General features: G+C 32.2%; 1 protein-coding gene across 1 annotated transcript in view; it reads left to right on the plus strand.

The window, feature by feature from the left end:
* Nucleotides 1-17,394, plus strand: part of LOC132714962 (alkyldihydroxyacetonephosphate synthase, peroxisomal-like) — a 30,299-nt gene extending 12,905 nt beyond the window's left edge. The window contains exons 9-19 of the mRNA XM_060697902.1: nucleotides 116-241; nucleotides 632-740; nucleotides 2,007-2,134; nucleotides 3,757-3,808; nucleotides 11,465-11,604; nucleotides 12,601-12,650; nucleotides 13,452-13,583; nucleotides 14,190-14,279; nucleotides 14,551-14,650; nucleotides 15,256-15,313; nucleotides 15,779-17,394. Of these exons, the coding sequence (XP_060553885.1) occupies nucleotides 116-241; nucleotides 632-740; nucleotides 2,007-2,134; nucleotides 3,757-3,808; nucleotides 11,465-11,604; nucleotides 12,601-12,650; nucleotides 13,452-13,583; nucleotides 14,190-14,279; nucleotides 14,551-14,650; nucleotides 15,256-15,313; nucleotides 15,779-15,966 (1,173 nt within the window). The 3' untranslated portion in view covers nucleotides 15,967-17,394. The remainder of the gene's footprint in view (nucleotides 1-115; nucleotides 242-631; nucleotides 741-2,006; nucleotides 2,135-3,756; nucleotides 3,809-11,464; nucleotides 11,605-12,600; nucleotides 12,651-13,451; nucleotides 13,584-14,189; nucleotides 14,280-14,550; nucleotides 14,651-15,255; nucleotides 15,314-15,778) is intronic.
* Nucleotides 17,395-17,851: the final 457 nt, after the last annotated feature.

Below are 17,851 nucleotides of genomic sequence, written 5' to 3' on the forward strand. Positions count from 1 at the left end.
TACAAAATTTTAAAGCTTAGTCTATGTAAACTTTGATGATTCCATTATTCTTTTTTTTTATTTGACTTTATTTATGTATCAGTGATATATTATTTAATGTGAAGTTTCGTTACAGCTGGGCAAGAAGGGTTACTGTACTGGACATGAGCCTGACTCTATGGAATTCAGCTCCCTGGGTGGCTGGGTAGCAACTAGAGCTTCTGGAATGAAGAAAAATATATATGGCAATATTGAAGATTTAGTAAGTTTCTGTTTCTATATTTTATATACTTTGGAGTTATATAAATTTTGAAGTTTAAAATTGTTGAGAAGGTTTATACAAGATCTAAATTAATTGTACTTTTAAATTGATGTTTTCATCGTCAGTACTTGACCAATATACGGTTTCTAATATCACATGATTTAACCTAGCTCCCTTACCAACAAAGTAGGACCCGCATCGGCAGCTACATATTTTTTCCCAAACAATTTTTAATATCAACCTTTGGTCAGTCACTGTTAAAACAACCAATCTTTTGTAATATATTGTTAATTCAGCTCACCTTGACAATGAAAATATGAGCATAATGTCACTTTAAACTAGCCTCAGTAGATTTTGTAATGATAATAACATGTTGTGTTGTATATTTAGGTAGTTCATGTAAAGTGTGTCACACCAAAAGGTACATTAGAGAAGTCATGTCAAGTTCCAAGAATGTCCTGTGGACCTGATATACACCATTTTATCCTTGGATCAGAAGGTATGGGTCTGATATTGTCTGTTGCCATGGAAACACAGATTTATTTTGAGGATTGTATCATAATAGTTTTATTTTCTGTTCTGTAATAATGGTGTAGGTTTGATCAGTGGTAAATCTAAATTAACTTAAATAAACAATTTTTGTTTTTCTGTATTTTTAATGCAGATTTAAACACAGTTTGGGGCGTCCATGGTTGAGTGGTTAAGGCTGTTGCCCCTCACCGCTGTGGGTTCGAATCCGGACAGGGACTTTGGATTCTTTCATGTGAGGAAGCTATCCAGCTAGCTTACGGAAAGTTGGTGGTTCTACTCAGGTGCCCTTTTGTGCCTGAAATAATGCACGTAAGTGCATGTGAGGTCTTCCTCCATATGACCTTTACTGTGTAGGTGTGACGTAAAACCCAATCAAACAAACAAACAAAAAAACACAGTTTTGGTAATATCTCAGCAGTCTGTTTAGATAGCCAGTTTCCCTTGATAACAAACCTGTAATTACTGATTTCTCTCCTAGTGAATATTGAATTTGTTTTATAAGGTACTGCACATTTATATGGCTGACTTTCATTGGACAATCGTGAGCTGCTGAAAAATTATGAGTGAATTTTGTTTGAATCAAAGAAAAAAATCGTTTTATGCATATGATTGATTATTACACTAATGTGTGTTATATAAACATAGCAATGTTTAAACAAGGCCATATAATCTGTCAAAGGTCTTTACAGTAACAAACTTCTACATGTATATATTCTGCCTTATATACTGCTTTCATCATACAATCCTGGTTTAATATCCAACATTCTTGGCCTAACATGAAGATCCCAAACTTGTACTGTCCTAGCTTAATCTTGTTCAATCCTGGCATAACACAAATACCAAGGCTTGATCACTCTTGATCTAACAGGAAGACCACACTATGTACAGCCTGGCCTAACAAGAATGCCAAGTCTCATACTATCCTGTCCTAGTATGAAAACTGCCCCTAATACATTTCAGGCCAAGCAAAATCTACTCCAGCATACATGTTTCAGCTAAGATACTCTAAAAATAATTCTGTTATATATGCAGGTACTTAATATGTGAAATAACCTTATAATATAATTTGGTACACTAGGTGTATAATAGCACTATTGTTATAATAACAGATACACTTGGTGTGTAATAACACTTTTATAACAGCAGGAACACTAACACAAGGTGTATAATAACAGATTGATATTATCATGTAGTGGATATACTGCATACAAAACTTGCTTTCTTACATTAACAGGTACACTAGGTGTAGTAACAGAGGTTACTATGAAGATTCGTCCAGTCCCTGAATGTAAGAGATATGGCTCTATTGTATTCCCAAAGTTCGAGAATGGAGTCGCCTGTCTTAGAGAAATTGCCAAACAGGTTAGTATGTCATGTCATCTTTTTAATGATATCATAATAATCTTAATGATGTAATAGGCTAACTTCTTATATAATGTAAAGAGGGTTACTGCGATAAGGTGAAGATATTTGATTTTAACTGTAATTTGTTTTCGTTGAAATTTTTGGATAAATATTGGAAATCTTGACAGTTTGAAATGGATTGAGGAATTCAATGCTTAAGTTTCTTTATTCTGACATATGGCTGCTGGTGAGCATAAAAGGTAAATTGCGCGTGGCCGAATGGTTAACTTGTCAGATTAGTGATCTAAGGACTAATGGTCGTGTGGGTTCATACCCCATCAGGAGCAAGCCATTGTTTCCTTGAGCAAGAAATTTTACACACATTGCTCAGTACTGGTTGGTTTCAGGAAGAATTTTGAAAGTATTTCAATAAGCTTATAGCTTCGAACACAATCAAACTAAAACAGATGGTGTAAAACAAACTGATACAGTCAACTATCATTATCTCGACATCGTTTTTCTCGATATTTTGTTATCTCGATGAAATTTTGAAAGTCCCAATTTTCTTCCTTCTTTATCTATATTGGAAATATTTGTTTATCTCGATATTTTTTTTTTTTTTGAAATTTTCAGTATCTCGATGTAAAATTTCAGCCCCAACAGTTATTTTCACACTATTTAGTATTATCCTTTGTTTACGTCGACTAATAGTTTTCTTTCCTCTGTTCCCTTCAGACATGTGAAAAACACAAACTAGACAATAATTGCTCCATAGCGCGTGTCATGATGATGATTATGTTTGTAACAAGTTTAGCTGTTTTTATAAAAGTTAATCTGTTTAGCGTGTTGATTGACTTACGTCCAAAATGAGTTAATTTTACGTTCTTTATAAATATTCGAACACTGTATCAATTCATCATGACTTTAAATGTTAATGAAATAGTGAAAGTATAGAAACGCTATCGTTGCAATATTGTTTCACAACATCACCACCAAATCAACCAGTGGTTAAACAATCTCGAGAAAGGCCCGATAAATAACCCGGGAGGATATCCGGATCAACCACCCTGAAAACAATGTTTTCACTTTATTGGTGTATTACTGAGTAAACTTCACTATGTGTTTTTATCACAGACATCCGTATTTCCGCTGGAAAACATCCGCTAATGTTACTTTGTTAAATATTGACTAGACCTGTGAAAACAAGACATGGGGATATCATAGTTTATTTGACATAAAGTTTGCACATGTCTTTTGTAAAAATCTGTTTCTGCCTTGTTCAAACCCTAATATGTTTATCTCGACATTTCGTTATCTCGATATTTTTTGGACGGTCCCGACGACTTCGAGATAACGAGAGTCGACTGTATTTGGCAAAATTAAAATTGACTCTAAACTATACATGTGCACAGTAAAGATAGTTAATTTTTTACTATAATTATTACATGTATAGTAAAGTAATTCTGGTATGATGTTTGATGGAGTGTTGAACTTGATAATTGTACCGAAAAATTGCACTTGTTCATGTATTGTTTAATAACAAAGAACATGATGTTGTGAGTTTGAATGAGATGAGGGTGTAAATTTTGATGTCTTTTGACCAATTAGCGTAATTTTCTATCATATGTTTAACCTTACAGAAATGTGCTCCAGCCTCAATAAGACTAATGGACAATGAGCAATTTCAGTTTGGTAAGTAGATAAATATTTTTATGCTTCCCAAGGGGTGAGCATAACTTTGGGGAGCATATAGTCACCGCTTTATCCGTCTGTCCTCACTACCGAATAGGGATAGGGGGCGATGTAACTGTAAACAGAACAAAAGAGAATAATAAAAGTTCATTCCATAACAATAGAGTTAGGGGCCATTGGCCCTCTATTGAACAACAGAAAATAACAAAAAAATGGCCCCTTATTCCATTTTGGGCGGACGTCCGTCCGCTTTTCTTGTTCAGGACATTACTCTGTAACAACAAGAGATATCAATATGAAACTTTGTAGGTTGATAGATCTCATTGGGTAGATGTGCAGTGCACAAGAACCGTAACTCGGCCTTGCCTAATTTTGGAATTATTGCCCTTTGTTTATTTTTATACTTTGAACATTGTTCGGAACATAACTCTAAAACTATAAGACATATCAACATGAAACTTTGCAGGAATACAGAGCTCATTGGGTAGAAGTGCAGTGTAAAAGAACCATAACTCTGTCTTGCCTAATTTTGGAGTTATTGTCCTTTGTTCATTTTTATACTTTGAACTTTGGGCAAAAGAACCATAACTCTGCCTTGCCTAATTTTGTAGTTTTTGCATTTTGCTCATTTTAACACTTTGAACTTTGTCCAGGACATAATTATAAGAGATATGAACAAGAAACTTTGTAGGTAGATAGACATCATTTGGTTGATGAGCAGTGCAAAGACAGTAACTCTGTCTTGCCTAAGTTTGGAATTATTGCACTTTGAACTTTGTGCAGGACAAAACACTGAAACTACAAGAGGTAGCTTTTCTAGTTCCAACACTTTTTCGGAGAGCATCACAGGTTCTTGTATATTGAGTGCTGATTATCAAAATATTTTCGACCCCTATAGCCTTGCCTCAAGTCAGTTTGCTGTTAATTTTAATGGCCTCTTTGAATGAAAACATGAGACAGAGTATTGTCAGCATAATTTAGTTAAATATATGGGTTGTCCTAATATTCTGTGACAAGATTGTTTAAAAGCTAAATAAAATAGGTATGATTTTGATATTTTAATATGTTATAAACCCATATAATTGAAACATTTTCACAAATTTACATAGAAAAATATCAATAAACAGCAAAAATATGCCATAAAAACCATGGCAACTATCTGAATCGCGGCGCAAGTCAAAGAAGGTTTTAGTTTTAGTGATTATTAAGCAGAAAGTTATCAATTGTATCCCATTGGATTAAACCGATAATCGATTGGGACAAATTTCAACTTTCCACCACTAACCATCATGAAGCAGGTCTCTAGGTCAAAAGTCAAGGTCACATAAAGAGGTCTGATAAAACACTTAAAAATTTATAAAATTTCTACATACATAGTAGATCTGTTGTATGACTGGGCACATGACATATTTGTGTTCACATTGTAAGACATAGTGTTGTGTGCAAATTCAGGCCTCTTTGGTCAAGGTCACATTCAGTGATCAAAGTTCCAGGGTCACATGAGAAAATAGAAATTTGAATATAGAGTATAAAAACATCATGATTAGTCATATTTTTTGTAAATGTTCACTTGCATGCGTTTGTGATGGGCATATTTTGTAAAAAGTTGCAACTCTTTTTCTGAAGTTCTACATGTGTCAATGGCTTCATAATTTACACACTTAAATGCCAATTTGGAGTCTATGACCATGGGAAGTAACGTAACTGTGGGTTTCATTTCCCCCCTGTTGTTTCCCTGTTTAGTAAACTTCTTTTAGACAAAATGGATATATTTTCAGTATTATATGTACCAGTGTCTTCATATTACAGGAACTAACTTACAAAGTACAGTGAAACTCACTTATAGCAAACATAGATACAGCGTACACTCGATTATAAGAAACACTGTCGCTTGGTCAAGATTTTCGATTTTTTCCATTCTTTATCTTATATTAAAATCTTTGCTTATAGCATACTCGATTATAGCGTAACATCAGTTACAAGTAACCATAATTGTCCCAACCAAACATTTATGACAGTAATTAAGTTGTTTTAAGCAAACTATGATTTTCATTGTGACATGCTTTCACATGTGACCTTGATACACGTAATTTAGCAGATATAAACGCAACTATGGAAGTAATTAATCAATAATTCTTTTGTAAAACTAAGAATTAAATCAGATAATTTGTGTCCATTTTAAAATTGGAATGGCAAGATATATCAAACTAAATGTCAAGGTCCAAACGTGTTCTTCATAACCGAGTTTCACTGTACATGCTTTTGACAAGTTAAAAACCTTGGTTGGTCCTCTTACTTTGGTATCACAAGGTCAAGGTCACCAGTGCCAAAATTAGTTTTTGTTTTTACACTTTTGCTTATACAGTCTTTCTTTGTTGACTGATGTTTTTCATCTTTTGTAAGTAGATAACATAGGTGTTCATCTATGTGTGGAATTATGGGTCACTGGGGCCATGGTCAAGGTCATGCTTTTATATATATTTGCAATTTGAATAGTTTTCATTGTTGCGTCAATATATGGAATCATTTTTCATTTTCATTGAATAGCAAGGAAACGACAATTTTCTTTTTTTTCTAGCAAGGAAAGAAGATAATTACTCTGTCAAGTTATATAACTGAATGTTATTTATTATTTTTCTTTAGTGAAATCACTTATAAACAAAAATAAATCTTAAAACACTCAGACTCTGTTGCAATAAATACTTTACAGAAGTATGAAATATTATATTCTAAAACATTTCACACTGTTCCCCTATCAAACAGATAGGGCTGTCAAGTGCATTATTACACTATTATATGCATAACACAAAAAACAAATGCTTACACACCATATAAGTCAATAAACCAAATGACAGGACAATTTCTTCTACGCTCAATGTAGCTCAGCATGTTTTTATCAATTCTCTTTTTTATTAGCATGGTAGAATGGAAATAGATATTAATTGATCTAGCATTGTATTATAATAATGCAGATATTAATTGATCTAGCATTGTATTATAATAATGCACAGTTTATCATTCCAATGTTTTGATATAAATCACTCAGGCCTATCAAATTGAATTCGAATCATGCATTATTCCACAGCAATGCACTCAAAATTGTTATTTATTTCCTAATTTTGTATATATTTAAAGTAGTAGTAAAGGTTTATGTTGTTATTTCTGCAGCAATGGTTGGTTATTTCTTGGCACTACATCATCTGATATAACTTGATAAGATTGTCACTCTTTCTATTGTGGTATGAACTTACATAAAGTGTTGTTTCAAACTTTTTTCTTGTTGTCATGTTCAATTGTTATTGCAGTATCTTTAACATCTTTTTTTTATTTCTTATCTTTTGTTTATCTTTTTTTCTGAAATTTTCATTTTCTACTATAGCAGCTTTCCAAGTAGTTGTTTATTTAGCATTTCTCTGTTTCAGATCTTCAGTAATCTTGCAACATTTGTCTGTTAGTTGGTTTATGTTTTTGATAGTAATTTTTAACTAAGTGCTGTCTAAGATCTCCTCTGATAACACTGGTATAAAGTCCATACAAGAATGACCCCACCAATACTGCATAATAATATGTTTCTATTTCTACTGTCTTGATGCTGTTGTTGGCATTGTTGTCCGTGAGTGTTTTGTTGTCCGTAAGTGTTTTGTTGTCCGTGAGTGTTTTGTTGTCTGTGAGTGTTTTGTTGTCTGTGAGTGTTTTGTTGTCTGTGAGTGTTTTGTTGTCCGTGAGTGTTTTGTTGTCCATGAGTGTTTTGTTGTCTTTGAGTGTTTTGTTGTGTGTAAGTGTTTTGTTGTCTTTGAGTGTTTTGTTGTGTGTAAGTGTTTTGTTGTCTTTGAGTGTTTTGTGGTCTGTAAGTATTTTGTTGACTGTTAGTGTTTTGTTGTCTGCGAGTGTTAGAGCAATTTTCACATTCATAAGAATCCAGACGGTTTCGAATGGAAGGAATTCCTTTGCCACATCTTTCACAGATAGGACCTGGATTCATTTTAGACTAGATTTTCTGAGATGCCCTTTTTACGAGACACAGCCGTAATCTAACCTAAAATATTAAATACTAGTGACTATTTGGTGATGTTCAACAGTGGGTATTGTGTATGTTACATGTACTTATAAAGAAAATTGAAAAACAAATTTACTTTGATTCTAATAATTAATTAACAATGGTGCCTCTGTCCTATATTGTTAATTTACCTTCTAAAATTAATCAGTAAAACAATATATCCTGAAGTTTAAGGCTGCATATCCTTGTTCAAAGCATGATTTTCAAAGTTTTGAGTGTTTTCATGATTGTACATTGTTACTTTCAGAAGAAAACTGTAGGTTCCTTTACAAGTACAAAACCCAGAAACACACCCTATTGGACTTCCATTGGGTGATAACTAGAGATTTCATTTACATAATACTCCAATTAATTATTACACTGCACAGCAGACCCTATCAAACTCAACAAAAAATAAATAAAAATGAACACAATTTAAAGTTTGTGGATAAGATACATTGATATTTCTGTTAAGATTATCACGTTATTCAAATAAAAGATATTTTATTGTTTTAAGATAATGAGTACATTAAAAATTAAAAAAAACAAAAACAAAAAAACAAACTTGTATGACATTTTAAATAAAGTGACTCACATTGATTTATCCTGCTAACATGGTCAAAACCCATCTATTCACTGATATATTCAGACTTGAAATATAGATTATTGATATTATAGAATGTATAAATTGAAGTAAAATCAGCTAAGCCGTTATGGTAAAATTGGTTGATTTTGCAAGTGATTTAAAATTTACGTAACTTTCTCTGCCATTGTAAAAATATAAGATAAAAGTGGTATATAAACAACAGTGTTGAGTGTAACGCTTGCATCTGCATCTTAAAGGTCAGTGCCACATTTGATGGTCAAAGGTTAAATTGTGTGTGCCTGTTATCCTCTTTGGCTAATAACTTTTGTATTCCTTGAGTGATTGTCAAGATATTTTGCAGATATTTTCAGCATTGTTACAGGGTGTCACATCAGAAATACCAAGGTCAAGGTACTACTCGGAGATAAAAATGTCATATGGTGGGATTCCCATGTCTTTTCCTATTTTTTACATTGTGAATTCCATATGTGTCTTTTATAAAATTATTCCATGCTTTTTCAAAGAAAAAAAGGGTTATAGAAATGGGTTTTGACCATTTGTTTGTCTGTTCCTCTGTCCTTTTGTCACACTTTAGTGTACGGTCCATAACTTAGCCATTCATGAAAGGACTTTGAAATAACTTGGCACAAACGTTTGTTATGATAAGATGATGTGTCATGTGCAACACCTAGTCCCCTACCTCCAAGGTCAAGGTCACACTTGGTGATTGAAGGTCAACATTTCCATTGGAGATTTTATGTTGTGTCTTATCCATAATTTTCTCATCCAAGAAGTGATTTTGAAAATACTAGGCAGAAATGTGCACAATAATGAGACAATTTGTCATGTGTAACACCCAGATGCCTACCTCAAAGGTCAAGGTCACACTTGAAGGTCAAAGCTTTACATTGTCTTACGGTATATTTTGTGCCTGGTTCATAACTTTATAATACTAGTAGATGATGAGATTTCGAAATTACTTGACAAAAATGTTCACAATAACAAGATGATGTTTCATACCCTGTAACAGACCATACCCTGTATTGATTTTGTATTTGTCACATTTTGTGGTTTTGAAATGGTGATAACAACTATACAAATGTATTATATGTATATAATGCATTGAATTCGTGACCAGGTCTTACTTAACCACAAAAGATCATTGTATGATACTGATATCCAACTTTTACATCGTCATAGTATTGGCTTGAGCAATGGTTGATGATAACGGCTCAGTTGACATTATAATTATACCAAACACATAATATCATTTTCAAATTGTAAGATGTTTTGTTTAGAAAGGCAAATGATTTTTCTTATATTTTTCAATATAAATTTTTAACACAATTTTTATTCACTGTAAATTTTATAGAGTGGTTTAAAATTTTGTAATAAGTTTGCAAAGATAACTATTACAGTACCTCTTCCAATGTGAACTTAATTAATGCTGGAAGAACCACTTTGATTAGATACATCTAAAATGTGTCTTACTTTGACATGCTGTCAATTTATCTTTATGAAAGATGTAATATAGGGATGTTGGGGTAATTGTTAAGTGCATTCAATTAAATTATCTTGTTTAATGTTTTCTCCAGAAATGTAATGAGAATCATTGTACATTTGTAATTTCTGGTTACTTTTAATGTTTTTATTCTGTACAAAGGAAGGTCTATCTTTGCATGTGTTTTACATGACAAGGTCCTGTTTTGTGCACATGCCAAAGAAAAACCACATAACAGATTTTCTTTTGTTTAAACAGGTCTATCTAAAAAATGTAGACCTGCCAGGCGGTGTGTAAATCAAGGGCATAGTTTTTATCATGGTTTGATTTACAAAATTACTTCAATTAAAATTAAGTTCACATTGGCTACAAATCTAAATGGAAGTATAATTATGTATAACAGTGTTTTTGTTAAGTATCAATGGGAAGATTTGAAGAGACATATAAAATAACTTTTATCTTGATTTCAGTGTTCTCATGTTTGTTTGTCTGTTTTGGAATGTTACCAAATAATGTTTTGTTATATTCTTAATTGATGATTTGATTATTTTGACTTTAAGAAGGGCATGACTGTTGAATGGGGAAAAACTTACATTATATAATTTGGTTATTGATTACACTTGTGAAATAACAGATACTTTATAGTGATTTAAAATGAATGTTCAGAGTGCAGTTCATTTTAATAAAATAAAAGTGTTGTGATAATAATTTGTTAACACAAAAACATTGCCCTGTGTGTTACTTAATTTACATAAACATATAAGGAAAACAAAAATTAATTTTCATGTATAAACCTGCATTGTACAGAGACAAAATTTATTTTTGCATCTATTATCAACATGTCTTAAAAAGTTACATAAATCATGCCCCTGGAATCAAAATTGGCCTCTTTCTGAGGGGGTCACTCACTTAAATAACTTGTAAAGGATAAACGGAATGAAATTTTCTTTTCTGACTGGACATGTACTAGAGCTTAGATATTTGGTATGTTTAATATTATTGTCTGGTGGACTGCTAAAAATGATATATAAATCATGGCCCTGGGGTTACAAATGTCCCTACCCTTGGGTCACTCTGATCACATGGACTTGTAGAGAAAACAGATTTTAAAAATTCTTTTTGTCATAAACTGCAATGCATAGGGCTTAGATATTTGGCATGTAGCATCACCCTGTGGTCCTCTACAAAAATCTGTACTTTAGGATGAAAACAAATTACCTCTCCCCATGGTCATTTAGTTTATACATAGAGTTATAGAAAAACACAATCATCTAGATGTTAATGTTTTTTCTGACACAATATGCCGAAGTGCTTATACATTTGTCAGGCAGCACGGAAATGCAGGTTGGCCTGACCTACAATACAGGTGGCAAAAGGCTAATCACTTTCGGTTACACAAGGCTTAGAGTAAAGATAAAGGTATCCTATTGTTTTCATTGGATAATAAAAATTATACTATAAACATATTTACATCCTTTTCTGTATGTTCGTAACTATGAACTTAAAATTATTTTTAACTTAACATATTTTCAGGTCATGCATTAAAACCAGAATCAAAGTCAATGTTCACCAATTTTATCGATGGATTAAAGAAGTTCTACATTACCAGAATTAAAGGATTTGATCCCACTAGTTTAGCTGTAGCAACTCTTCTTTTTGAAGGAGCTAAAAAGGTATTTTATGTCTCCAATTTCCAAGTTCTTTTCACATTGTATGTTAAAAGCTTCAGAAGTGGTGTTTTTTTATGGTTCTAAAGCAGCATGCCTCCAGGTGAGTAGAATGAAGAATTAAACTTAAGAAACATGCAGCAAGGCTTTAAAACTATTTAAATATTTGAATATTTACAATGAATGCAAAATATGACTGAATGTTATGACCTATAATCATATCTAACCATTACTAATATAGTAAAGGCTATATTTGAATATTATATCTATATGGATTTTCAGTGACTTATTATAGCTTGAATTACGTAATTTGTTCATTGTATAAAAGTTTGTGGATTTTTTAACACTTTATAAAGTTCTATAAAAATTAGCTTGAATCTGGAAGCATGCTGCTTTAATCTGTGCCACCTTAAACATCATAACTGGACTTGTCCATCTTACCATCTTGACAAAACCAGTCATCTTTTTTTTTATGGGCAATTTCAAAAAGTTTACTGACTGAATAGCAAACAGTGCAGACCATGACCAGACAGCATGGATGTGCCCACTAGTCTTGGTCTGCACTTGTTGCATTGGTAGATTCAGAATCTGCTAGCAGGCTAAGAGTGATAGGTTTTTGCATTATGATTATTTATTAAATTTTAGTAGTTTTAAGTTTAAGCTTGATTGAGAAAAAAGTTCTTGCAATTAAGTTAATCATGTTGGATTCTGCTACCTGGAACTAAGCAGTACTGGTATCATATGAAGAATATGGTCATGGCAAAAGTAGAGCTTGAACCCATGATCTCTGAGTTGAGAGGCAGACACCTTAACCACTAGGCCACCACACCAATTTATTTATTTTAGTTTGTTATTTAGTATTTAAATTCATGGATTTTGAAATGTACATGATAACTAGAATATCTTTGATGTAGATGTTGCTTCTAATGGTTATAAATGACTATGTAACATATTTTTTCCTTTGAACATTAGACTTTACATATGATTATTTTACTTTGACAGGATGTTGATGCTCAAGAGAAAAGAGTCTACGAAATAGCTGCACAATTTGGGTAATTATTTATTTTTGACAATACAGCTTGATAGAAACAGTAATGAATTTTCTGTAAACTATGGATTTATATTGCATCATTTATAGGCAAATTCGCTGTTTGATGCATATTGCCTAGCCTCAGAGGCACTTTTATTTCTTATTGCTCCAGGCATCCATGTTTGCTTCATTTCTTTAAGCATCATGCCTCCAGATTTATGCTGATTGTCATGAAATTTGGAAACGTATTAAAAAGTAAAATACTGTGATATAAACAAAGAAAGTAATTTAAATATTGAAAACAATACAGTCCAGGTAAATTACCAAATAAATGTCAAAATATGCAAAAATAGTCCTTACAGCATAGTAATGTGGTAGATACCATGGCCGAGTGACTAAGGTCGTTGACTTCAAACCACTTGCCCCTCACTGCTGTGGATTCTAATCCCAACAGGGACTTTGGATTCTTTCATGTTAGGAAGCTATCCAGCTAGCTTACGGAACATCAGTGATTCTACTAAGGTGCCTGTTCGTGCCTGTAATAATGCATGGAAGGGCACCTGAGGTCTTCCTCCTTCAGTAAAGCTGGAAAGTTGCCATATGACCTATACTGTGTTATTGTGACGTAAAACCCAATCAAACAAACTTGAATCTTTTTGCTTTACTTAAAATTTTACTTTTCTTAAAATCTCTGAACATTTTTCTCCAGTTTGATTTTCTTAAAATATGTTGGCTCATCTGGAGGCAAGCAGCTTTAAGATGATACAACAATGAATATCATAAAAGACCTAGTATCAAAGGGTTACATGTTCTATGTTTTCAGTGGTTTGGCAGCTGGAGCAGAGAATGGAGAGAGAGGTTACATGCTGACCTTTGCTATAGCTTATATTAGAGACCTCGGATTTGAGTATTATATTGTAGCCGAATCATTCGAAACTTCAGTGCCTTGGGATAGGTATGCTCACATATTTCTTACAGATAAATGTTCATATATTGTGAATAATGTGAAATATATTTTCATTTTAGTCTACAGTAGAGTGCTTCAGATATTAAATTTCTTTAAAAAATTCTGTACATGTACATGTATATTTGTTGACAAGAAATTAACTGGAATTTTATGCCCGCAGAAAGTTGTACTGAATTGAATATTTAGGGGGAAAATGTGAAAAAGAACTTTTTGCAGTGTATTGTACTAATGTATACTGTAAGTGTTAAGTTGGCAGTACTTAACACTTTAAAACAAGAAGGAAAACAACAATTTATGGTGCAATAAAATGTTAACAGCTGTATTGTTTTAAGACTTTTCTGTTGTATGGCACAAAAAAAAACAACAAAATATTTTTCTGTTTTACTTTAAAATCTACAGATTTAAAATATTTTGGACAAAAGCTTCGTTGCTTAGTGGAATGACTAAAATAGGTTTATTTTGACCAATGTTAACACTGGTCATATGGAAATATGCCATTTCCATGAAATAAGTGATGATGCAAAATTTATGATGTTGACTGAAAAATGAAACAAATTTGTATATATATGTATATATTTTCTTGCTGTTTTACAGATGTTTAGACCTGTGTACCAATGTCAAGGATAGATTACATAGAGAGTGTAAAGAGCGAGGTATACAGTTCCCGCCCTACATCACTTGTAGGTAGGTCATTTTTGAATTATGTTATATTTTAGTTAACTCTGAATTCTAGCAATAATAAAGGCTTGCTTATTGCCAGTCTGTACATTCTTGCAAACTAACCAAAATCTTAACTGTTTGAGGCAGAAAATCTCTTTGAATACCTATAAACTTGAAGAAGGGCATGTCCATTAAAGAGTTAATTTAAGAGTGTAACAGTTAGATATTGTTTATTTTCTGTTTTATGATATCATTATTACATTTTATTTAAATTTGCCATTTTGTTTGTTTCCAGGGTAACCCAGTGTTACGATGCAGGTGCTTGCGTATATTTCTATTTTGGGTTTAACTACAGAGGTATACAGAATCCAGTACAGATGTATGAAGATATTGAGGTAAGTAATCTGGTTATCTTAACTAGTCTAATTTATGTAATGGATTTACCCAGCTTTTAAGATTGGAGCAGTCCATTCAAAATTTAAAGGGATGTGAATATACAATAATTGAGTAGCTTGGTTGGACTGCATGGATGTGCAGGCAGATTTATGAAGGAAATGAGGTAAATAACTTGAGCATCATAACTTAACTGACTGAATTTATGTAATGGATTTACCCAGCTTTGAATTTTGAAGCAGTTCAAAATTTAAGGGATTTGAATATCAATGACAATATATAATATTTGAGTAGCATGGTCAGACTGCATTAGATGTGCTGGCTGGCTGGCTCTTAAATACTGGTGGGAAAGGTAATTGATTACATTCTATCCAGCAGGTTAAGATAAATCTCAACCCAAAAATTGTGGGTTCAAATCCAAAATGGGTCACAGCCATGTTTCCTCAAATAAAACCAGTACTAGTTAGTTATAGGAAGAGTTTAAAGTATAGAGTTTAAAACAATATAACCTGAGCTGGTATGAGCTGTTAAAAAAATATGAACCAACAAATAAAGTTAGCCATTGTTGATGATAAAGTTTGCTTTACTAATATTGTTTTATTTGTAGGCATGTGCTAGAGATGAAATCCTTGCTAATGGTGGAAGTATTTCACATCATCATGGAGGTATAGTCCTTGTTTCTCTTTGACCTACTTTCAAGTCATTATTTTAGCTAACATGAGCATATTGTGATTGGCCTTTGTCAATTGTTTGTTATCGGCATTTTATTTACACAACAAAGACACCATTTTAACAAGGACCACAGTTGAAATAATACAGGAATGATCATTGATGATTTTGATAAAAATAGTTTGAAAAATAGATTGGAAAATTAAGTTGTTCTTTTGAACAAAATGGTTACCTGAGCTAAAATTAGAAAGCCTTTACTAAAGCAACAGGTCAGAGTGGCTAAGCATGCAGTTTTAAAACTTTTGCAAAAGTTCATAATGGTTTACTTTACTGACTCCATTGTTGGTTTCTATCTTTAGTCAGGAGAATAATAGATTGTTGTTTTTATATTAAATCAATGAATACATTTTACATTTGATTCTGTATATCTAAAATATGGTTATCTTTTATATAATTTTTAGTTGGTAAACTCCGTAAGAGGTGGCTAAAGAAGACTGTCGGTGAAGTTGGTCTGGGAGCCATGCGAGCTATCAAGGAATATGTTGACCCACAGAATATCTTCGGCTGTAAGAACCTGATGGTAGGGGAACCAGAAGAAGCTCACAGTAGCCAGGAACCAGTAAAAGATGTTTTAGTCAGCAAATTATGAGGTGTTGCATGACGGGAGATAATTATGTGATAATCATTAAGATGTTCTGCTTATGCTGATGTTTTTATGGTTTTTTTTTAATATATTTTTTTGTAACTTATGCATTGAGATGCAGGACATACATAGAGTATTTACACCACTTATGTGATGTCAGAAACAAAAATAACTATATATAATAATAATAAAACTGATTTTCAAATCAATATTTTAAACTTTTTTGGGGGGATAAAGATATTTAAAAAACAAAATATGAATTACAGTGAATTAACTGTATATAAAACGGTCACCACTTTTGACATTGAAATTAAAAACGACTCTTTTTTTATATGTTTCATCAAATTCCATTTGGAGACTCTAGAAATTCAGTATTTTATTAAAAAGACATGGACTCTGTTTTGAACATTCATTACTGATTATTTATTACAAATCATTATCATATTCATTAAGGATAGTATAGAAGTGGTGCTGAGGATTCATCACAAATAATCATTTTAGCATAATAGATTTTATATTATACCAGTGTGAGAGATGATTATGTTGCTAATGCCTACAGTTTATTGTTGGTACCAGTCTGCATGTCTGTGTACAGTCTGGCCAGGGTATATATACTGTTGGCTACCTTGCTCATTGTTTGAGTTTTAATAATGAAATCCCATAAAATAACAATGGACAAGTCCAAATATAATCCAGGGTGAGTTCATTATACAAATTTAGGGGTGTATGGGTTAATGTTTGAATGTGAAATTACTTGCGTCTGCTTAACAATGGACATTTCCAAATTGAAACCAGGGTGAGTTCATTATACCAATTTAGGTGTGTATGGGTTTTTGGGCTGAAGGTAGAAACAACTATTTTACCCTGAGTGTAAAATATACTATGGAAATTTACTTTGTCACATTTTTCTTTTGCATTAGTCAAATGCTGTTAAAAAAAATAATTCAGTGCAACCTTTACAGACCAACTCCCTTTGGGATGACAACTATTTGGTTGTCGTAGAGAGGGGTTGCTCTATAGAGGTTAAATTTAAGTGTTAAGTCTACCTTTATTAGGAAATGTTGTAGAGAGGTGCTTGTTCTGCAGAGGTTACACTGCATTACTGATGCTTGACTTTCACTGATGTATGACCAAGGACAGAATGTTAAAGTATATTTATTCATTAGATTATATGTTATTTTTATTTCATATTCATATCTTGTATTCAAAAATATGTCATTTATTCATTCTTGTTGATATTTTTATGTTGAGTGAGCAATTTCCATTGAAAATCAAAGCATTCCTATTATTTCAGTATTTAATTATGTAAAATTCTGATTTATTCATGTTTTTTTGGGGCATTGTGTAGTATGTTTTTGAGCCAGGGTTTTTCTTTAGGAGATCACTTTTATTATACTTTATCACATCAAACAATGGCAGAATATTTTTAATTAAGAGAGATGTATTAATTAATTTCAAAACTTTCATTTTAAGCTTGTATTTTCCTTTTTAAATACAAGGCAAATTATGTTTGTACAATTAATTATATTTATAAAAAAATCCATTCTCAAAATTTTTTTATTTTTAAGACCTTTACAACTGTACGTTTTGTGTTCAATCACCAAAATTTGAATATTATTTTATAAACGGAAATATTTTTCCTATAAGTAACAGAAGAATCCAAAAACTTACACTGTAATTGTGCAACCTACTGGGATAGACCTTGATATCTGTATCTTTATTGTTAATATACTATAAGTACTGAATAAGACTACTATATAATATACTCCTTGTCTAATCCGGGATATAGCAAATGGTAATGGAATGGCTGACATGTGCCTAGCGGATGCTTACATGGAAATTTTTTATGACATGGAAAGGGTTTACTGTGTTGGACTTTACATGATTGATA

The sequence above is a fragment of the Ruditapes philippinarum genome, unplaced genomic scaffold (genome assembly GCF_026571515.1).
Source record: "Ruditapes philippinarum isolate M1 unplaced genomic scaffold, ASM2657151v2 ctg371_1_1_1_1, whole genome shotgun sequence".
Lineage (NCBI taxonomy): Eukaryota > Metazoa > Mollusca > Bivalvia > Venerida > Veneridae > Ruditapes > Ruditapes philippinarum.